The sequence below is a fragment of the Cupressus sempervirens genome, chromosome 2 (genome assembly GCF_028749045.1).
Source record: "Cupressus sempervirens isolate cs-2001-9-10 chromosome 2, ASM2874904v1, whole genome shotgun sequence".
Lineage (NCBI taxonomy): Eukaryota > Viridiplantae > Streptophyta > Pinopsida > Cupressales > Cupressaceae > Cupressus > Cupressus sempervirens.
Window position 1 is genome coordinate 711,046,648 of NC_143119.1, and position 24,245 is coordinate 711,070,892.

A 24,245-nucleotide genomic window follows, 5' to 3' on the forward strand; every position below is an offset into this window, starting at 1 on the left:
TCCTTGATAATACACTTCTTTTTTTATGAATTGCAATTGATATCCCTTGTCAACTAGCTGTCCAACTCTCAAAAGATTATGTTTCAATCCATCAACAAATTAGACATGATCAGTGTCAGTCTTTTCATCAAGAGAAATGGATCCTATTCCCTTTATGTGCCAGACTGCATTGTTTCCAACTCTGACAATTCCTCCATCATAACTATTGAACTCAACAAATTTATTCATATCACTAGTCATATGAGGTGAACAACCACTATCTATGATCCAATCATCTTTCTTCTCCACTTGTGACTCTAAGGCTTTTTCTTCTCTAATTTCTTTTTCAGGACTTTCTTCTTTTATAGCAACAATGCTAACTCATCATCACTTTCACTTAGAACTTTTTCATTTATTTCATCATCGTTTGCATACAAACATTCTCCATGCTTTCTAGACTTGAAATTCTTTTTGTACTTTACTCTTTTCTGGCATTTAGAAGCATAATAACCAAATTCATCACAAGTCCAACATTTAAAGATTTTCTTACCATTTGGTTCTCTTCTCACAAGCAAGGCAGTTCCTTCTTCAATCTTTCCATTTTCTTTAGATCTTGATCTACTGCTGCTAGCATAATCTCTGCTGGTGCTTGCACTCCTAGATAGGGTATGTCGAACACTCAATGTGAAAGGCAGTCTGCACTCTACGAAAATCTCCAGACTATTTCAAACTTATTTTTGCTGCTTCCAATCTTCCAAGAAGAGTCTCTCTAGAGAACTTCTCAGTACAAGGTATCACTTGCTCATTCATCTATGCTGCATGCTTGAATGGTGGTGTCAGAGTTTTTAAGATTTTCTATATGATCTCATCTTCTTTACTTCCTTTACAAGCCTTGATTCCTGCAACAATTTCTGATATTCTGCCAATATAACTTTTTATAGTTTCATCTTACATCATCTTAGCTTCTTGTAATAGACTCATCCAATTTTGTAATCTAATTCTTTTAGCATGTTTATCACCTTCAAAAGTAGATTCCAAAGCTTTCCAAATTTCACAAGATAACCTGAAAGATTTTACCTGACTGTACTCATTTTTAGGAAGATTTGACAAAAATGCTTCTTTGGCATGCATGTTACACACGAACAAATCTCTTTCAGCTTCACTACATTCTTTAAGCTTGTTTTCTTCAACTATAGTCTTCCCATTCTTAGTGATCAGCCAATATCTTGGAGCCCTGCATAGCAAATTTGTCTTCATCTTCTCTTTCTAGTTGTCATAGTTAATTCCATTAATCTTAGGAGTTTCTTTTCTGAAACAACCTGCCATTGATCTCCTTAAGCTGTTAAGCTTTTCTTTCAAGGATCCGATGCTTTGATACCGATTGTTAGAAAGTAAAGTCCATTGAGATAACTGAGAGGTTGGGGGGGGGGGGGGGTGTGAATCAATTATCTGATCAAAACAACTTTTATTAATTTTATTAATTCTCAAAAGTGTGATCAATAAAAACAACAACCATAAGAAGATAACCATACACAACAACACCAAATATGTTAACTATGGAAACGCTTGATTAGAGGGAAAACCTTGGTGGTGTTGGTACCCATAAAAGGATGTACAAATATATACATTTCTTGTAAGAGGATGGACCCTATTAGGAGCCAATGAAATACATTTAGTACATATCAATCCCTATTAGGACACTTTTAATCCCTGTGAGGAGATTCCAACCCTGTTAGAAGTTGTAGGAGGTAGAAGGACCCATTGTCCAAACAACTTCAGGGGCAGATCACTGAATTCACTATCCAACTGGCCTTTGTATTATCCCTTGCAGAATAATACCAAATACAACTGATCTTAGCAACTTATACTCTTTATTTGTCCTCTTAGTGTGCCTCGTCTGTACCAAATACTTCTTAGATCTCAATATGATCCACTTACTTGCATCACATAACAAATCCCTTCTATTACTTACTCGCATTATACTTCGTATATCATTTCACAAAATCACTTCCACATTACAACCAAGGAAACAAACTTTCCTTTATACCAAGTCTTATTGAGTTTCCCAAATCTGCTACAACTGTAATTTTATTTAAAGATCGTATTCTGCGAATGTACTAACAGTGCCATTTTTATAGGTGCCTTCCAAATGTCATATAAATATGAGAGGAGACATGTCTCTATGGTTTAATCATCATTTAAATTAATAATAACATATTAACAAAAATAATAATAATAATAATAATTATATATATATATATATATATATATATAGCATACAATAATATATATTATTTAACATGGATAAGTATATATAGGAAATCATGATTTACCAATAACAATAATGTATCTTAGATCGAATCAATCCGACTAAAGCTACAACCTTAACACTCCCTCTTAGCTAGGGAGGATTTGTAGAACACATTATACTCTAAAGTATATGAAGAGATATCATCTCAGTATGATATTCGTGGAATGACATTTAAGGATATCAACATAAATTCATCAACTTAGATGTTATCTTTCAATATAATCCGAAGTATGATTCAACAAGAAATATCAATCATATGATATTCATCATACGTATATTCTTTTGGTATGTGCACTGGCATCAAATCCTTGACGCCTACCAAAAGAATATGTTATATCCTAGAAGGATATGATTTATCTAATTTCCAGCACTTCGGGACAACAACTTAATGAAGTCTATCGTGATAAGAGGTCTACCATTTATAAGATTGTCACCTTACAATGCTTACCTTCTATTTATATATGCCAATAAAAGATCATCACCTTTCATTACATATCATATGTGAAATAGTAACCACCATGAACCAAGTCAGAGGGTAGTACAAGGGCTTTCACCTCAATTCTCTCTCACAATAAAGAATGCATTACAAGGAATTTCACTTTGAACTTTTCCCTTATGGAGAATAGATCACACTTCAAATTTCTCCCTCTGAACAACAATCTTGGGAAGTCAAGTCTTCTAGTTACTCCCTTAGAGCTCTCTTTGCCCAAGGATGCCTGCCAAACTTCCTCTATATCTGATATTGATCTTCTTGATTTTTTGGTGATAAGTCATTAATTTCTCATAATCTAAAGCAATCGCACACATGTATTTCTAGAACCCCTTTGAGAATAAATCATCTAAGCTCCTGTGTTGCCTTTGAAGAAGTGTCATACTCCCTCTTAACGTAGAAGAATACTCATAATCTCAATCACCAAGAATATTTGCTTCAAGAGCTCACTCTATCCAGTTTGGTCATTAGATATCTAATGAATTCTAGATCACTGCTTCTTTCAAGCTGCTGTCATAACATTTAGTCTGCACAATATTTTGGTAGCATGTATAAAGTCCCAGTTTTCTTTTCCTGTAAGAACATCCTCAGACAAAGAGGAAAAGATCAAGGCAAATAGCTCTTAATGGTATGTATAGAAACATAAATAGATAAATGTAATACTCAAAGATATGAAATACTTATCTGCACATAGATGAAACAGCTCCCCTCTAAAGATGGTTCAAGTGGGAATGAAACATTGTTTATTCATTTTCGCTCCCCACAATGTGAAGTTCCCACACTAGATTTCTATGTGGCTATAAGAATGTTTTGGATCATCTCTTGATTAACTTAACTTTGCATGAGTCTTTGAAATAACTACGCCATTTAGTCAAAGCAAGGAGTTGTGATTTCTTAATATTTTCGAAGCCTCTAGACTATACCTTCAAATGTCATTCTAAGCTTGTGTATTAGTCACATGCTTCCCTATCCTTCAAATGAAGGGTACTAAGTATGTAATTCACCAATCATAGTCTTCTGATTAAGGAATAAAATCTCACAGGTGTTATCAAAACTTGAATTATTTGATATCTTCCTTTTAACACCCACAATTTATGGTGGCCTACTTCATGCAATTCATCAAGAGTTGCCTCATTAGTATCTGTAATAAAAAGTATTTCTTATTACAATTCCATAATATTGAGTGCCTTTAGATGTTTAGCAACCCACTTAAGACCCGTCAACGATTTTCTCCATACAGATGCATAAATATGTATTGCCCTAATACTCTGTTATTATTCATAAATTTGTCTTCTTATGTTGTTGCAGAAATCAGTTTAAGTTTGGTGAAGTCACAACTATCCACGTCACCACTCCTGAATTTGTACATATCTACTCTACGATGCTCATGGTCTATGGAATGCGATGATCCCTTCCACAAGGATCCATGCCAAGTATTGACCATCTATAATTCTGTTGGCACTTCTTCATATGGATAAAATAAAAAACTGATAACAGCAACCGATTCTTATTAATATTTTATTAATATATATACATATATTTTAAAAACTTGACGTGTATAATTATTTATTCCTGTATCGTGGGTATGGCTTTCACAAATTGACAAACTGAAGTATATTCGTTGTCATATATTTATTCCATGTTGTCTCTCATTGCTGACTGAAACTCACGATGACTAAGAATATGTACTCAATTTGTCAAATGCTAATGACATGATAGCCTGAAATATCCAATCATAAAAGAATGAGGAAAATAAATTCACACCCTATATTCATCGTGAGGCACCACTCCAGCCAATGCGACGAGAGAATTAAATTGCCACAACACTAGAATAAGTTGATATAATTATGTTCTCCAGAACACAGTGATAATTATCTCAAGCTCTTGACATAATAGTCTATCCTTCCTCGAATGATTGTGTTGTTTGTCAATATTGTTGTTTAGTTAGTAAATCCGATGATGCCCCAACCAAATATGGTTGTGTTGAGAATCATTTCATGGGTAGATGATCTCTCTGCCAATTCTCAAAAAATTATTGTGAGTATTGTGCATGCCCATGAGTTGTAGGTGGAGGATTGCTTATGGAGGCCTTACTTGTTGACCAGAACTCAGATTTCCGCTTGCAAAGGCCAATTTAGCTAGCAAAACAGTATTTTCTGGGAACAAGAGTTTTAAAGATAGATTAGGAACTAATGGTTGGTTGCCATCAGACTCGCAAAGGCAGTTTAAGTTGACGTTTCCTTGTAATGAGAACTCCATCGATTTCAACATTTGGCTAGAAAATAATACCAAATATCGTCATAATGTTTCCTAGATATCTTGGGCTTCAATCATCATTTCCAAAGAATGAAGAGTTACTATAATTATATAATTGAGATACTTCCCAATCACGTCGTCTTGTCATTTAAGATTTAACTTCTTATTTATTTGCTTCCTTCTAATCTTTGTTTGGCGGTGGGCCCCCCAGGTCCCCTGTGGCATGCAAAATTGTGTTTCTCACATATCTTGATGAATGATGCGGAATATATATATATATACACACATACATGTATACATATATGTATGTATGTATGTATATAGATATATATATAATACACACATACACACACACACACACACACACACACACACACACATGTATGAATGCATATATATATATATATATGTTTGGGAGATTCATGTGATGGTCCACAAGATGGGTATGGACAAGGTGGAAATAGCGAGTATAATATATATTGGGTACAAAATATCTCCAGTGTATTCATGAGGAATGGTGACGGTCTCAGGTTAAGCATTATCCTTCATCTTATTTAGATTGGTGGGTCTGTCACTAAATGCTGCTGTTGTTTCCTATTTCATATGCCTTTGCAATCAGGGGTCAAATCAATAATCATTGCCTTTTAAAAATCATTTACATTATTTGTTCCTTTTTCAACAATAATGGTGATTTTTCATGGTACATCAATATCTGACATAGAGACACAAATTTTGCGAGGGTTGACTCTCCCGTGTTGCATAGATCTACTTGTCACTTCCAATATATATTGCTGCTTCTGAAAAAATATTGTCATGTACTATTTAATCAATGTTTTATTGACCAAAGTTGACCACAATATTTGCTTTATAGAATGGATGAGTGACATCCAACGTCAAAGGGATGACTGACACTTGTCTTAAAGTAACGATCTCACCCTTCCCTCTTTGTATGTATCATGACCTGGAAGGATTCATGTGTGTCATAACATAAATGTTGTTTAGACCTACCTTTATATAGTTTTAAAGCATTCGTAAAGAAATAGAAAATGACAAATATCTAATAGCCGAAGGTTTCTAGTGGTTTCATTGCAATTTGGCAATTTGTTTGGCTGACATTTCTAGAGAGGAAGTCAATGCCCAAACCATTACCCTTGCTGAGTGGTGAAGCACATGTATATAGAAACTTTGGGTAAATCAGCTCTCCCTTCCTGCAATTAAAAAAAAAAAAGGAATTTAGACTATGCATGATAAAGGAAAATCTCGAGAGCTTTACCACATGGCAAGGTTGTAATCTGTATTGCATTCTCGACTCCCCCTTGAAAGCTAACAAGATCCTTTCCTTCTATTGATGGCCGCGATCTATTTTTAAGATATTAGGTTTGTCTACTTTTCTCAATTTTCTCCTTAAACTACATGTAAGCGCTGTGACATGATAGACATGCTTGTACCATTTCTGCCATCAATTGAAACTGGTGCTTTTTATCAAATGCATTTAAACAATTTATTACATTTGCAATTGGCTTTGATATCATGTTGAGTTTCCTAGATCTGCTGCAAATGTAATTTTATTTAAAGATCGTATTCTGTAAATGTACTAACATTGCCATTGTTATAGGTGTCTTTCCAAATGCAGATTCGAATCTCATATAAATATGAAAGGGGACATGTCTCATGAAGAGACATGTCTCTATGGTGTAATCATCATTTAAATTAATAATAATGTATTAACAAAAAAAAAAAAATGTATAACAATATATATATATATTATTTAACATGGATAAGTATATATAGGAAATGACCATTTACCAATAACAATAATGTATCTTAGATCGAATCTATCTGACTGAAGCTACGACCTTAACAAGTTGTAGATTTACATTATTGAGTCGGCCTTGAGCCTCTCTCAATTTATAATTACAATGTAGGACCTCAGTAAGATAAAACAATATGCGTTACATTACATCTTTCCATAGTTACATAACACTGTCGTCTCATAGTTTTTACAAGTCTTCACATGTGCAACCTCGAACTTCGTGCACTCAATAATGTCATCATCATGGTGTCTTCTACCTCTGTTTAACTACCTTTTGAAGGGTTCTATGATGAGGAAATGATGTCATATAGCATGGAGAAATAAGATGCAAGAGATGAAATTGTACACTGGGGATTGTTAAAGCCGGATATGGAATTGTTCCCAATGTATATTGTGATGCTTGACTATGATGATAATCTTTGCTTTATGTATGTCCTTATGTGTCTTACAAGCCTTAAACTCAACTTGAACTCAAGAAGCCCAAACTGGGCTCAGACTCACTCTCTACATCTAGACTCGACAAATTAAAAAACCCATGAAATTCAAAGATTTTTAATGATTTAAAGTTTTTTCATGCATCATTTAGCCAATGTACATGAAATACACAATACTTGAGATAAATAAAAGCTACTTTGCACACATACACAACTTTGCATAGATCACATAAGTATAAATGCAAATTTTTGAAGGAAATTACTTAAACTAAATAACATAATAGAAATAGAGTGTCACTATCAAATGTCTACAATATTTATGGAATATGCAATCCATGGAATCGGAAGTTCAAAATATATATCAAAATAAAGGCTCATAGTAGCCTGTGTTCTCCTACGAGCACGCCTAAGACAGGTCATGGAAGACTTTAGAGCCATCCTCTCTCCTTGTGTTTGAGGTTGAACCTCAGTGACATGCTCATCATGATCATCCTCCTCATCGTCATAGTCATCCTCATAATCCTTATCATTAGAGTCGGATCCATCACTCTTAGCCTTAGGGTTTTGCGTTGGGGCTCCTTGTGCTCTAGCCTCCTCCACTACCATTGCTACTGCCTCTACTGCTCGATCCACATGATCAACCCACTCCAAGTCTCCATCAATGAAGACATGATCATTAATCTCTGTGTTCCACCCTGCTTGTGGATTAACCTTCTCTAATATGATAGGAGATGTGTCGGTGCCCAAAATCCGTTTGTGACAAAGGCGAAGGTTGTAGTGAACAAACACAAGATCATTCAACTTTTTAAATGCCAACTTGTTGCACTTCTTCAAATGTATATGCTTGAACATACTTTAGTTGCGTTCGCATGTTGAAACACTAGATGATTGGCTCAAAATACGAACTGCAATCCTCTGTAGATTTGGCACCTTAGTACCAAATGTTTCCCACCATACATTTGAAACTAGACTTTTTTAAATTGAATTCTGTAACTTTAACTTTATCAATCTAGATTCTAAAGTGGTTATAGAATTAGAAATTAGAATTTGGAATCATAGATTTTTAACGTTCATCAGTGTTGACCGCTTTTTCTTGCACAAGTCTCGTGCAAATAGGTTTGCTTGTGCTTTCTTATACATTTTTATCTCATGGACTATAACTGTTTCAACTATTTCATTAGGTGACATTCTCTCTATAACATCATAGAGGTCACTCCACACCTCGTCATCATCCTTGAAACTTGGGCTGAATTGGTATGCTAGATTAGGGAAGTGGGCGATTGCATATATAGGCTCGTGAAGTAGATTGTGCCATTGCCTATCAATGACATTCCATATGGGACCATATTTATCTTGATTCCCTGCATAAAAAGCTTGAATGGCCTCTTTGACCCTATCCATGTCCTCATAAATGCATCCTGTTGAGGGCTTTTCTCGATCAGCAATCTGTAGGAGAACAATAAGAGGCTCTATGAATTGCACTCATTGTGAAAGGTTAAAAATTAACCTTTAAGTTTTAAGTTTTTATTTTAAAAATGAACAATGTGAATGAATATAAACAAGTGTTTCACAATAATGTTGAAATAATCTGGAAATGAGGACAGAAAGGAAATTACCTACACAATCTCCCTGGCGGGTCACCAAAAGCTTCTCTCATACAAGCATGCCTTCAAACCAGCCTTTGACTTAAGAAAGGGTTGCAATGTGAGAGAGTTTGTTGCAAATCTAGTGATCCCTAGACGAGACACTCTTTTTTCTTTGTGTGTTGCCTCATAAGTTTGAGAAGCCAAGCATGATTATGTATGAATTTACAAATATTTCTTGCGTGCTCTACAAATTTTTTATCCAAGGAAGTTTACCAAGATCCTCCAACATGAGGTCAATGCAATGAGTGACACAAGGGGTCCAAAACAGTTGGCAGTGGCTCTCCATTAGAAGTCTACCCGAAGCAACATAATTTGTTGCATTATTTGTGACTATTTGTACCACATTCTCCTCACCCACCTTCTTCATCACTTCCTCCATTAGCTCACAAAGATACGCTACATTTTTCTTCTCCCTGAGGCATTAACTGATTTTAGAAACACTGTGGAACCGAAGAAAAAAAAGAGAAATTTAGTATAATGTTCAATCAATTTAGTAACTAGTTCAACAATCAATTTACTACTAACTTCTAACTTTCTAAGTACAATATTGAATTTCTTGATGAGGAGACAAGAAATTTCAGTGCTATTCTATTTCTTCTATTAGTTGAGCCATAGGTCATGATGGTCCAACCCTTCGTTCACCATATGTTGCTTCTGGATTTCAACTTTTACATCAGCCAACCGTTGGGTCAAAATAGGACCTTTTAGCGCCTCATCATTAGGGGCTTTGAACCCATAACCATAAACAGTAACATCTATCGCAATTTACCAATAACAAGAAGGTCTAAAACAAATTAAATAAGCAAATAAGTATTCTAAGTTATTAGTAAGAGAAGTAAGACATCCAAATTCTCGAGTCTTGAAAGCAAGAGAAGACATACAAATTATAAAATAAAACAATAAGTACCTTGCTGCATTAAATGGAAGGTTGTTGTAGAAAAAGAAATCGCCAAGTGCCATTTTTTCTTGCTCATGCTTCTCTTTATTCCAACCCATGCCCTCAAGTGATGGCTGTGCACCTGGAGTTGTGCGTGGAACAAAGATGGAATCAAGTGTAGATTTTTGCTACGAACTTGAGGTCCAATGCTCACACTCGTAGTAGTACTAGTAGGTGGAACTAGAGAGCGATAACTTGAAGATCCCTCAACGCTTCCAACTAACTATGCTATCTCTTCTTGTTGCTTCTTTTTTAACTCTTTTTTCTCTTGAGATGCCTCTAAAAGAGCTTGCTTATCACGCATGACATCTTGGGGCACTCCCTTGTGTGGTTTAATATCATGCCATGGTATATGTGCAAGGTGATATTTCAATCTATTAATGGCTCCCTCATTATATGTTATCATACAATGCCAACATGCAACAACATTTTTATGGGTAGGAATGACATGTTTTCAAGCCCTATCTGTTAATGCTGCAATAGGGTTAGCATTAGATTTAGATTTAGGCTTAGATCCACTACCCTCAGACTGAGACATGATGTTGCTGCTACTGCTGCAATATATCATAAAAAACAAGGCATCTACAAGATAGAAAATCAAATTTACGAACACTAGGGCTGCTTACGTTTCAAATTTTTCATCAACATAAAATGTAACAAAATAACACAAAGAAACGTAACTTACCTCTTCAAATTTGCTCTAAAAATGGAAATGCAGCTCAAGTTTGTAGAAGCCTCCTCTAAATGCTTCTTTTAGCTCCTCTCAATGCTTAGATGAAAGCTACAAAGTGGCACAAACAATCAGTAATTGATAAATGAGAGCCAACGGATTTGCTAAACTATCTCCTAAAACCCCAATATTCTTCTCTAAAACTTTCGTTCTCTATTATTTGTTTTTGCAAGTGATAGAATGACTTTTTTTAGGTCTTAGACATGCAATACATACCAAAAAAAACTAAAAGAAAAATCATTAATTTTTTTTTCTTTCACGTTTTAGTATTTTATATGTTGGTTGACGGTAGAGTCAAGTTAGCAGGATGGCGAATCTGGAGAGTCCCAGGACTTGGCGAGTCCATGGAGACTCGCCCAAGACTCTACTGATTCATAGGCAATAGGCCACCAACCTCAAGACTCACTGAGTCCTGTAAGTATGGTCCGACTTTGATGTTGTACACTACTAGAGACCCAACATATTGCATTACAATTGATGTAATTTGTTGAGCATTTAATAGTTGTGCATTGTTTAGAACAATCACTATCTTCATGGTTTCCTGGTCCATACCAATTGCAGAGAAGTCCACAATCTTGTTTTGGTTGCCTTGACAATCTTTGGTAAACTATCCGGACTTGTTACGTTTCCCGCACCATATAATATGATGCCCTTTGAAATCATATTGTATCCTTTTGTTGTTTCCATTGTTACTACCATTAAATCTGTTATTGTTAGATCTTCTATCCTTATATCTACCTGGGGATAGATTATTGTTTTGTCATTTTGGTGGCTTACTTGGTCAAGTAGTTTATTTTCCTTGTGTAAAAAGTGACTGTGAGCTCAAAGATTTCAAATCTGTACAAACATTTTTTAATGAAGTGTCCCAAGACTTAACATATCTCACAAAATAGCTTCCTTGGGCAATTGGTTTGAATCATGGCCTTCATAGTTATGCACAATGCACTAGAATTCTTTGTTCTCCTTATTGCTTTCTTTTTTGTCTTCAGATCTTTCATCCACCTTTTATTTCACTGCAGTTGATGTTATTCTGTCTTTATACTCTATTTGCTATTCATCTTAATTCATCCTAATTTCTTGGTTTGTTGACTTGGTCAGAAAATTTGTTTCATGCTTCATAGGGTAAGGTAGATGTTTTCCCATAGTTATACCGCCTTGCAAGACGGGGGAAGGCGGGACGGGGGGACAGGTTTTCAAGACGGGGGGATAGAGGGGCCTTGATTTGGGGACGACGGCAGGGGATGGAGGGGTGGCGGGGGGAGCAGGGGTGTATTAACTATACATATGGTACTTAAAATGCTTGTTATGAAAATATGTACTACAATTATACAATATAACTTGATATAATCATATAAAGATGTAAAAAATAGTAAAGTTAAACAATAAAAAATTAAAATTGAACATTGCATTGAAGTTTTATACTGGAACATCATGATTCATGTAAGAATTTGCCTTAGGGCAAAATCACCCAAGACCAAGGAACTCAAGCACAAGCACAACAGTAGACCAAAAGAGTATGATCAAAATGACAATATGATATTCAATTCAATATAATTGATATGAATTGATTGATGTAGTACACACTAGAGGTGCCTGTATATAAAGGCCTCTGGAATGCTTCTAGAATGTGGAGGAGTTAGCAACATGATAAGTCTTACAACCAGGCACATGTCCACCATGTGTGGATTATCCTCCATTAAGCACAGGAGTAAGTGCGATGATGAGAGGATAAGTCTACAAAGGTGTAACATGCAAAATTATGTTGTAGACACTATGTGCTAAAATAAGAGTGCAAATAACTGTGTTGTCTACATGGCAACTCAGTTAGTTATGCAAACTCCAGCATTGTAGACACCATGTGCTGAATTAGAGTTGCTTACTCCAGTGTTGTCAACATGACAACTCATAAGAGTACGCAAACTCTGAAGTGTCTCACCTAAGAAATAATAAAATAATGCATTGACCTAAGTAAACTTAAGTAAAGTGTAAATAGCGAATAACTATTTACACGAACAATTCATGATTAAATGACAAACAAACAATGAACATTGACATTGAACATCAGCAAATATTAGTCTATATATCAGTCTTCAGATCAATAGTATGAGTATCAAGATTCTACAATCTAAAAGTAATCAATGATCATATGAGTCATGGCATAAAGATGATTACAATAAGTATCATTTGCCATGAATCATGATATCAAAATAAGTATATAATATTATAATGCAAACAAAAACCACAAGTCTCCCCGCACCCACAATAAAGGAGACTCCGTTGCATCCCCCCGAATAAAGGAGACTTTGTCACGTCCCCCCACAGTAAAGGAGACTTTGTCGTGCCCCCCCGAACCCATACGCAGGAGACATCTTGCTGTCTCGGAGACGTTTCCCCATCTTGGAGATGTCTCGCTGTCTCCGGTGGAGGTGGCACTCCAAGTGGCGCTGCCCAAAATGCCAAGACGCTGTCCCCCCGTCCTGGGGACATCCCTGTCTCCAAGACGGCCTAGTTTGGGGGGGGGGGGATGCGTCCCTATGTTACACTGTGTTTTCCCATCTCTTGCCACTCTGTACTCATACAGTTTCTTGTTGATAAATTGTTTTTATTTTCTGGTTTTTGGTTCCAACATTGATTTGCACTCCAACTACAGCTTACACTCTAATTTTGACTTCATTTTTGAGGACTGACTTGGTAATAATATAGTAGCATTTTCATTAGGTGCTTGTATTTTTGTTCTCCTTTCTATTTACCATCCTATCCAAAATTAAGTTGCATTCTATCCAAAATTTTGATGTGTTTAATTTTTCAAATTCAGTGACTGCAGCTTTACTGCATGCTGGGATATGTTTCTGGTGCAGCAAATGATTTGTCCACATTTTGGGGCATAAGTGAATGGAAAATTAATAATTTATAGAAAATGTATATGGAATTTTACATAATTAGGCATCGTCAAACATTCTAATGAGTTTCATTGCAAATAAAAATATAATGAATTTAGAACTCTCATTCATCCATGACAGAATTTTGAAAATTGAGTTTGGCAAATATGAATATAGAATATATGTTTCTTATGTTATAATGCAAATAATTGTAGAAATATTTTATACCTAAAAGTTGGTGAAATTGTCCATTATGTAGTGGTTTAGTGCAATTTCAGTGGGTTAAGGTCCTTAGTTCAATCATCACTTGTGATAAGGTGGAACATATGCCTGATCTACTCCCCATTAATGGGGTACCGTGATAATGTGGCTAAAATTGTGCATGGACAATGTGCTTACATACCAATCCTTTGTATGGTCATTGGTACCACATCTGGGCTGGGACCTAGTGATGTCCCTAGGCATCCTTAGTAAAGAGGAGGGATGATGAAATCAAAATAGTATTTTGTTGTATTTGAGCTATGAGAAATAGCTAAGTTTGAAGAATTGATTGGGGAGTTCAAAGTAACTATTTTCGTTACATACATCTGCCTGAGCTGTATAACCTCCTCATCCTGACTCTCATCTATTTTCCTTGGCTGACATAACAGGGATATGATGGTTTGGGGCGATGTAGGTGGGCTTTCTTTGTTGGGACCTCAATTTGTATTTCTATATTTAAAGGTTTTATAGAATTATAAGATTAATTGCTGGAGATGAACGGAGATGTCTACGCATTCTTGGGTTCACTGTCTACTAATGCTGTCCAAGCAGGCTATAATATCAGTTGTGCCCTAGGTTCCTTGTTGAAATTGTTGAATTTTTTTGCACTTTTTAAAATTGAGGCGGGAGATTTAAATAAAGCCCTAATACCTTTCAAAAAAATTCTAATTAGAAAGCTTTTCTGCAATCATTTGAATTTTTTCATGAAATTACCACTTTTTCCCTACCTTGTACCTCATCCCTAACCAAAGGTCATGTCATGGTTAGCCCGTACATTGTTTTTTCTTGTTAAAAACCCTTCTGGTGTGTTACTTTTGGAACCGTTGATTTCTTCTTAGATCAACAGTCATCACATTCTCGCAGTTTCAAGATGCAAAGATTTTAACCAAAGTGAGGTTGCGACAAAATGACACCTATTTGGTGGAACCTAAGGAAAGGCAGATGATAGTTATTGATGTCTGCTAATTGTGTGGGAGATGTCATGAAATCCTTGGAATGTGCTAGTGTAAGTGGAGACGCTTTTTAAGCATTTTTAGAGAGGTACTGATGTCCTTGAATTTTAGAAAAAATGAGGAACACATCTGAAATAGTTCATTGTTGAGCCAACACATCTTAGGCACAAGAAGGAAAAGATCTCCATTGATAGGGAACATTGAGTGGGAAGTTCATTTCTTCCGTAAGTCCCCAGAATACAAAGTAGTTCCAAAGTGAAACCTGGAGGTATGGGGATTTCTTCTTATTCAACACCTGTCTATATCTGCAAGCATTCAGAAGTGGCATGTTAATATGTTACCTGTTACAATGTTTCTTCATCCCTGTATACATGGCTATCAATTGTCATACACAATTTAGTTCTCATCATTAATTGCACAAACCAGTCAAGGTTGTCTTCAAGGAAAAATTCAAGGGGTGAATTGTTTGTGAAATTTCAGGTTAAAAAGTTTAAGATCTCTAAATTTTATAGAATATAAGAAAAGCGTGGGAGTAACTGTTAATTGATACTAGCAATTATAATAATCTTACCTACATTTAATAATATATATACAAACTCAGCAAATGTCCTTTTTTGGAAAAAATGCTCATTAGTAAATCTTTTTCAAACTTTGTAAATAATAGCTGGTTTGTGAAAAACGACCCTTGAAAGAAACCTTGGTTTCCTTTCTAATACTTCTTAGAAAGACTATTTTCTGGAGTAGATTATGGCTATGAAATTATATGTGAACAAAAAATAAGATATTTGCAGATAAGGAATATGCCTGTTTTCACAGTACTTCAATGTTTGGCACTAAAAAATGCATTAAAAAAATTAATTTTATTTCATTGTCTTATTTTTATGCAGGGGCTTAGTGGACAGCCATTTTCAGGACCTGATATTGGTGGTTTTGCTGGAAATGCGGCGCCTAGGCTGTTTGCCAGATGGATGGGAATTGGTGCTATGCTTCCATTTTGTCGTGGACACAGCGAAAAGGGAACAAAAGACCATGAACCATGGGTTTTTGGTCCTGAGGTAGGTATTTTAAAGGAAAATGACAACTGGCTTGCATTGATATTATTCACTGTCTACACATCAGCTAGTGTAAGGGCGTGACATATTTTCATTTTTCATATGGCATTTCAATTTCATAAACACAGGATAAGAATAGCTCAAATATTTTAATACATGCTTATAGCAGAAAGAGTCACTATATATGCTTCCAATGGAACAATCTAGGCAACAAACGACCATGAGGTTCAGTTGCCTCACCCTTAGGATCAATTATTTCCCTTATCTGATTAAAATGGAGACTGATGATGAAACCTTCATCAAGCTCATCCATCCTCATCTTGTTTATAAATTATAATTAAACAGGAGACAGTGAGTGATTAAAGCATCTTAAAATTGTTGAATCAAAATGATATAGCAATAGTGCAATATGATAATTTAGCACTACAACAAGGTATGCTTGTTGATACAATTGTCAAAGTAAAATATTATGATATTGCTATCAGGATTCAGCTGTGTAGTTTTTAAGTCAAACTCATTGACCCATGTTTGTCTGCATGATTGCAGCAAACTCCACCATCTTGGGAATATTTTATTTTCCAACATGAATGGGTATTCAAAAGATGGACTTTATGAGTCTGTGAGATGGTATTGTCTCGTACTGCCTTCAGTTTTACACAGAGATCAGAACACAAATTAGTCTACTGTAGTTTTCAAGTTGCATGCCTTTCTTCCAAAATTTCGCTCTTACCTTTTCCATCATGCTATTTTGTACTTAAGCTGGTGTTAGTATCTTTGAGGTTAATTTTTACATCAGAGTACCTTTAGCTTTGTGCTATTGCTATCAGGATTTAACTCTGTAGTTTTTTGAGTCAAACTCATTGACCCATGTTTCATGAGTAGTGGTTCACATGAATCCATCTCTCATGATAATGAATGAAACACTTAGCACTCACTGCATCTACGTGATGCTCATGGAGGTGATGCACCAGGACTTCCTGGGAGGTCATCCGTCCCAGTACTACTCCAGCTCAAGTGCACTTAACCATTGAGTTTCCTTCATGGTTAAACAAGTAAATTCCAAACTGAATTTCTTATCCAATTTAATTCTTTAATCAACTACTTCTATCTGCATGCTGAAATGATAACACCAATCTGAAAATGAAAGAGAAGTATCACAAGATATAAAGACGCTGCAGAAGTATATGACATGGAAACCCAGAGGGAAAAACCACTGAGTAATGCTGCCAGGATCCACTGTTCTAATGCAGCCTCATGAAATGAAATGGTTAAAATAGTTTTAGGGTACCAACCCAAGGAGTCACCCAGCACCTCTTCTCTTCAGACTCCAGAGCAACAACTCTTTATGAACATCCACTCAATCAGTCTGAGCGTCAATTCAATTACAAATTATAAACGATTTAAAAAATAAGTTGCATCTCTATATAATATCAAATCAATTGCAATTTTGTGATTTTCTTTAAGCAAGCATGAATGATTTGAAATTCTGATATAACAAGATTAAACTAATAGTTCCTCCTCAAAATGATTTCAGTCCTGATGCAGATTGAAAATTGAATCCAAGAAAACATGTTAAGGGAACTATTTGAAAGTTAACTTCAATTTGGAAACGTCTCAATTCCTCTGTTTTCTGTAAAAAATCTGTATGAATAATTGATATCAATCTTAAGGAAAACCAAATTGAGTCTGTCTTGAAATAAACAATTGAAGTGTCCGAGAATAATATACCTTGTTCAAATTTCTGAGATACAAAAAAATTATTTTTTATGTGAGTATATAGTATATACTATACAGCCTCTGCTAGTTGTATTGTTTCAGAAAAATCTGCAGGAGATAACTAGAGACTCTCAACACATTATTGTCTGCAGCAACATTCAGAATGATACTTCCTTGCTTTCTGTTAGTCTCTTTTCACAGAATACCTGCCACACACTATTCTTCGCTACACTTGAACCTATTGGCATGCATATATATTATGAGTGAGACAACAACTCAAATGTTTTTTTAATTTCCACTTCGAGTTTTTTTCCTTTGACAAGTAGAAGGTATAGATATAACTACTGTCTGAACCACCAGAGACATTAAAATGGTAAAAGAAATCTTGCAAACCACATGTTTTTAAGTGATTCTCACTGTAATTTAACCAAATGATTAAAGGGTAGCTAATGTCAGAATAGAAAGATGTCGATACAAAGGTCAAAACAGACAAATCTGAGTCCAATAGACATGTTGTGGAACAACTGCTGTGCTTGTTTATCCATGTATATATCAATTTTGAATCAATAGACACATTTCGACTTACTGGAGAGTGTTGTCTCTGAGTTCGAATATTCAGAAGTTGAATTACTGTGTGCTTTCATAGTCTGATAAAAATATGTATGGGTGAATGGTAAAATCTTTATAATCCCAACTTACCATGTGTCATAAAGAATAAACAAGAGCCACCATAAAACCTTTCGAGCATATATATACATAGAAGCACCTCCTGTAAAACTCATATCATACACAATAATACAAAAAAAACTTAAGACTATATATATGAACAGAGGCCACGGGAGATAGCAATCTTCCTCTATTTGCAGGAATATATATGAATAGAAGCCACAAGAAATAGCAATCATCTCTTATTTGCAGAAAATGTTACTGATGAAGTTAACACTTTTGGTTCACAAAGGTATGTATTCTACCCTGTATAGTGTTTTCAAAAACATCTTGCATCTTTGGTGCATGACACCTGAATTTTATTGTGACATCAATGACAAATAATTCAACAAACCTTATTTTTTGACAATCTTTATGTTAATTTTCTGCAATTTCAGACTGTAATTTTATTTGTACAGTCATGTAGGGAATGGTACAGGTTTGAAACCAATTGGAAAAGCTGAGTAAATGTTTGCAGGTTCACATGCTTTTTGTTTAAGTTTATTTCATGGTGCTTTGTAAAATTTACTCAGTACACCCCTGTTATTAACTTAGGGTTTTCAGTGAGTGCAAATTATTCATAGCTTGACTTAAATCCATGAAAATTGGTGAGAAGTTCTGTTTTCATGCCATCTCCAATCCCTCCAAAGGAGAGTTCCAGATTTGTAGATTTGTAAAAAGATATACACGACTGTTCTCACGTTGTAGGTTGCTATCCTAGAAAACCCAAATCAAGGAGGGTTGGATGTTTTAATGTGGTTCTTTCATATCATCAGTGGGAATAAATGTCGTAAAGGTTCTGAAAACATGGTTTAAGGCTTTTATAGGCTTGTATTTTGTGTGCGAATGATTCAAAAAGAAAAGGTGTTGCCGTCATGCTACGTGAAGACAAAATTCAGTCCTTGGCATTGTGTATTGATATGATGGTGTATGCTTGAATTGTTTAATTGTAAGATGTGTCTCAGAATGGTGTCAAATGCAAAGAAGAATGATTGGTCACTCAAGATTGAATGGATTGGGCAACGGTGACAAGGTGTCTAGGAAAGAAATCCTGGGATGAAACTGGTTGTCTTGAAGAGTCCACTGTGAGTCTGTGTAAATTTTTCTAGTTTGAAGTCTTTCCTTTGCATCATTTTTGGTATAAGAGCTTGAAGATTTGGGGTACACATTAAGTTAGAATATGATGCAGAGGCATTAGGAGCCTCCTAGCAAGCAAAAGATGTCATATTTTGTCATGACCTGGGTTTGGTTGAATAGGCTTTTTTGAGTCTAATAAAGCCTTTGATTAATCATTTGGGACCACATTGAACCATTTTGGAAAGTTACAGGTTAATAGGGCAAAAAATTGAAAAGTTCCAAAAAGTTGTCATATAGCAAGAAAATGTTGCCCAACAACTTTTAAAAGTTGTCATATTATTGGTTTGGTTAACAAATGGGATTAGGTGATTAGTTGGACAGTTGGAATTGATAGGAAATGTATAAATATTAAATTTGGATCCCAAAATTGCTTAGGGGAATCGGCAAAGATTGGAATGAGATTTCTGAAACCTATTGGACTTGGTTGTTATGTGAATCTATGCCCTTTAGCCTTTGGTTTTGTCAAATTTCATCTAGTATTTTGAAAGATATTGCATTTTTTGTAGTGGCAGGTCGTAAACTTGTATTTTTCTGTGTTAACATTTCTGCATTAATGAATGGTACGAATCTCTATGGACTGGTAATCGTCTCAAATCAATTGAAGAAGTTAGGATCGTGAATTTGCTTTCATTTGCAAGTGGTCTTATTGATTTTCATTAAGTTTTGTTTAAGTTATAGCACTTTCTTTCAAAACTGGTCAAAACCCTGCCTAGGGTTTCCATTGACCATGTTTAATTGATATCTCAGCCTCTCATTGTTGGGTTCTCAAATGGGGTAGAGGTATGTTTTATTATCTCAAATCCCTCAAAGTTGCAGACCGTTTCATGAAGTTTTGATCGAGTTCTAAATGATTGTCCTCAGAGGACAAAATATGACAGTTTAGGACAGTGTATGGAAGATTTGAAATACAAAGTGATTGTGTATACAAAGGATAAGTTGGGAAAGGGTCTTAGAAATGTTTATGGACCTTTTTTAGAGTGTCAAAGATCCAAGAAGGGTCGTAGAATGTTTATGGATCTTATTTGTGTTGTGTGCCTCTGTACTTCACCATATTGCAGTCCCAAACATACTTCCCATGAGTGGAGAGTTATTTTCATGTATTGAATTGGACTTCAGAAAACGAAGTGGATTGGTCCTAGCTGTCAAGAATATCATGAAATGTTGTCAAACCTATTAATGGTTTCCTGAGAAAGTGTGTGCTATTGAGATGTTGATGGGTTCCGTAAATGAAGGGTCTAAAAAACAGTGCTGTCCTAGTTTTATCTTGGGAATGAATGGTGATAGGAAGACCTAAGTCTGATTTTTGTGTTCCACTGAGCGCCCTTTGAATCAAATTGTTATCAGAGTGCAGAAGTTCTGGATGGTAGGAAGAAATAAGTGAAAGCTAAAAGAGGCTATAATAGTTTTGTTGTATTAATCAGTTTGCAAGGTTTGCATTGTGCGGCAAGTTGTGTGGGTGGTTCAGGCAGGAAAAGCTTAGATAGGCTTGAAGGAAGGAAAAGAGAACAAGTGATGCTCAAAAAGAAGTTGCCAAACGACTGAGGTGAAAAAGACTCAGGTGAGGTGGAAAGATGGAACTAGAAATATTGCTTAGAGTGAAGAATCTTATGGAAGAGATGCTGCATTGCGAAAGGAAAAGAAACCAACCCAAGCCACAATAGGGTGTTGAAGCAGTGCTAAAAGAGATAAGAGAGAGCTTGGACAAGTTGGACATCATATTAGAGCTACTGCAGAGAATAAGATCACATGGATTCTTTATTGAGGTTAAGAAGAAGGTGAAGTGGCCTCTTAAGAAAATGATGGAAAAGAGAACGAAGCAGTTGGAAGATACCAGATTGAGGAGGTGGCTGGAGCCTGGAAGTACTTGGCAAGCATCTAAGGAAAGAGATGTGGAGGCAAGTAAGTCTTATTGTTTTGAAATTAATGCAAACTTTGAGAGTGCAAATGGCAATATTATTATAAATGAGGAAAAATTATCAAGTGTGGAAGATGGAACACTTTGTCATCTTGAGGAAGGTGAGATACTTGGTGGATGCATATTAAATTCTGTTTTTGATAGTAAAAGGTTGGTTGAATAAAGGATATGTTTTCAGTTCTCCTAGAGATAGATTAATGTTGATGACATGCATGATGAATTAGATGCTTTATTATTGGAAGAAATGGGTATGGGTAATAAGTTGTTTGCAGCAGGACAAACTGAAATGTTCAAAGATGAATGCAACCTTGAAATGCAGCAGGCAACATTCAGTACATATATGAAAATTGATCAAATCCTTTGGATGGATGTAATGTCCCCCATCTCTAAGGTTGAATTTAATAAATAAATAAACAAACAAATAAATTATTATAACATATTTAATTATAAAATATATTAATTTTAAGATATCAAATTGATATAATATATATTATATCAATTGATATAGTGGTAATATGAAAAATTATTTAATATACTATAACTGACTATATTGATGAATTATTAAATAATAATAATACCATTATATTAGTAAATAAACAAATACTAAGTTAGAATGATTCATTTAGAAACTAATAAATTTTCAACCTATCAGAGTCCTTAGTCGAACTAAGGCTATAATAAATAAATGAATGTGATTGACTCAGAATTAACATTATAGCCAATGCCATCAATCACATATTGTAATCTTAACCTAAGATAAAATTGATAGGTGCATTGGGACAATTATTATTCGTAATTGCCAAACCAAAGAAATGACAGAATAAAGGGAAGTAATACTAAGGCAATGTCAAACAAATGATATTAACTAATATTATTATCGAGGGATGTATTATCAACTGATGGACTGATAACTCAAGACATAATTTTATTGTCTTAAGTGTCAATGATCGAAACTAAATAATGTTTCTTTAGGAACAGATTTGGAAGACAATGATTAAAAGATTGTTATGAAATGGTGCGATTTAGAAGAAACAAGTCATACCATTTCAAATACATATATAAGACATTGAAGTTTATGAAGGGGGAGGAATATAGAATGGGACTATTATAAAAAAATAAATATAGCAAACTTTAGCGATACATATAGATACAGTCTACATACATTATTGATACCATCAGCCAACAAGGAATATATTGACCTCCATTGCTTCCTTCAGAAGAAGTGCTGTGTCCGTGGCCTGGGCCTTGACTATCTGTAATTCTTGCTCTGCCCCCTCTAGTCTTTGTTCAGCCATCTCCTTGTCTCATAAAAGCGCTGCACGCTCGGCTGCCCATGCTGCCTACTGGCTAACCAAGTCAGCAACTAGCTTCTCTCTAGTCTCCCTCTCAACCGTCATAGATCTCTTAGCTACGATCCTCTTTGATGCATTGTTCACCTTTGCATGCCTATGAGCATAATAGACGCCTTTATATAACCCCACTATCTCGTGCGCTAGCTTCTCCATTGGAGTGTTGCATGGTCCCAGCTTAGGCTTTGTAGCCCAATCAGCCAACATCTCTGGTGTCTCCACTGTTGGCCATCCCCTGGCCTCAAAGCAGGAGCAAAAACACTTAGGCCAAACTCCTCGAATATAAGCTCGGATCAAATGTAACTTCCTCCTACGAGTCAAAGCCTGGCATGCAACGATGCGTCCTTTCTCCATTACAACTTGCATAGCTTTGAGTTACGCCTTGCTTCTATCCTCATTCGACCCATGATCCTCGTTTACCACATCGTCGAGAGTCCACTCCCTGTTGGTATCCATCCTTGCCTCTCCTATGGTAGCCACGTCCACATCCGGTGCCGCCTCCTCTCTGGGCGCATCCTTAGACTGTGGTACTCCCACCTCCTATGGCTCCAATATGACAGCTGGTCCTGAGGATACCCCTCCGTGCCTGGAGGACTGAATGGAAGGACTGACCTCTGTAGGAATGAGTCGGAACTGCTGTCGTAGTAATGCACTGGCTCTGTCCATCACCTCAATCTTCTCGGTCTGTACCGGCAAAACTGGCTCTACTGGCAGAACTGGCTATACTAGCTGTGCTGGCTGGGTCTTGGCCAACAAGGAGGAAGATATGGTGACCACAGCATCAGAGCCAATCACATCTAATCAAACTTGAGGTTCGGGCTCTAGCGCTTGCATCTCTACCATCTCTGCGGCTGGTGTTGTTGGTGCAACTGAATCTGGTGAAATACTCTGTGGAGTCACATCTGTTGTGGCCACAGGTGGAGTCATAACATTTTTCGTGGCCATTGGTGGATGTTTACTGTACGGGTAAATGAAAGCAATGCATAGAGACAATGGAACATGAAGAGCAGAATTCCTTATTATTATTCACATATGCCAGAACATTACATTATGCTTAATAAGATGAATGATAGAAGATGATTTACAATGATCCCAGACGGGATATAAATACTATCCGCCGATCCTTCCCGAAGGAGTCCGTTGGCCACAAACATTATGTCCGCTACAAACTATTTACCCCGTCGGCTACAAAAACACCGACGATAATCACTCTGTCGGCTACAGAAACACTGACGACAATCATTCCGTCAGCTATAGAAACACCGACGACAATCCAGTCGGCTGATAGTGAAGTCATGATAACCGGCGCATGTCTTTGGCCAAACGGAGGGATGAGTGAGGTGGTGGCTGTCAAGTGTGCCAAAGTTGGCAACTAGGGCGAGGTGAAGAATGTGGACCTGTCGACTATCGCATTGTTGCCAACTTCTGCCGAGATACTCTCTTCCTCGGAATCAGCCACACTGCTCTTTGTGGTTTCCTCCCTTCCGCTGCCCATGTCCCTGTATGCCTCCAATCCTTACAATACTTTCCTTTGCCTGGTTGCGGTTACACCCGTGTCTAAATGTCTCCAGTAAAATATTGGGGGTTCTCTTGTTGCCAACTTCCCCCTGGGCAAAACTTCAAAATCGTCGATTGGAACTTGATGAAGGGCTGCCTCCAAAAACAAGCTGATGGCATGATGT

General features: G+C 36.1%; 1 protein-coding gene across 2 annotated transcripts in view; it reads left to right on the forward strand.

The window, feature by feature from the left end:
• HGL1 (heteroglycan glucosidase 1) overlaps positions 1-24,245 on the forward strand; it is a 245,265-nt gene that overhangs the window by 140,376 nt on the left and 80,644 nt on the right. For both annotated transcript variants that reach the window (XM_089815121.1, XM_089815120.1), the window contains exon 12: positions 15,577-15,744. In XM_089815121.1, coding sequence (XP_089671247.1) covers positions 15,577-15,744 — 168 coding nt within the window. The remainder of the gene's footprint in view (positions 1-15,576; positions 15,745-24,245) is intronic.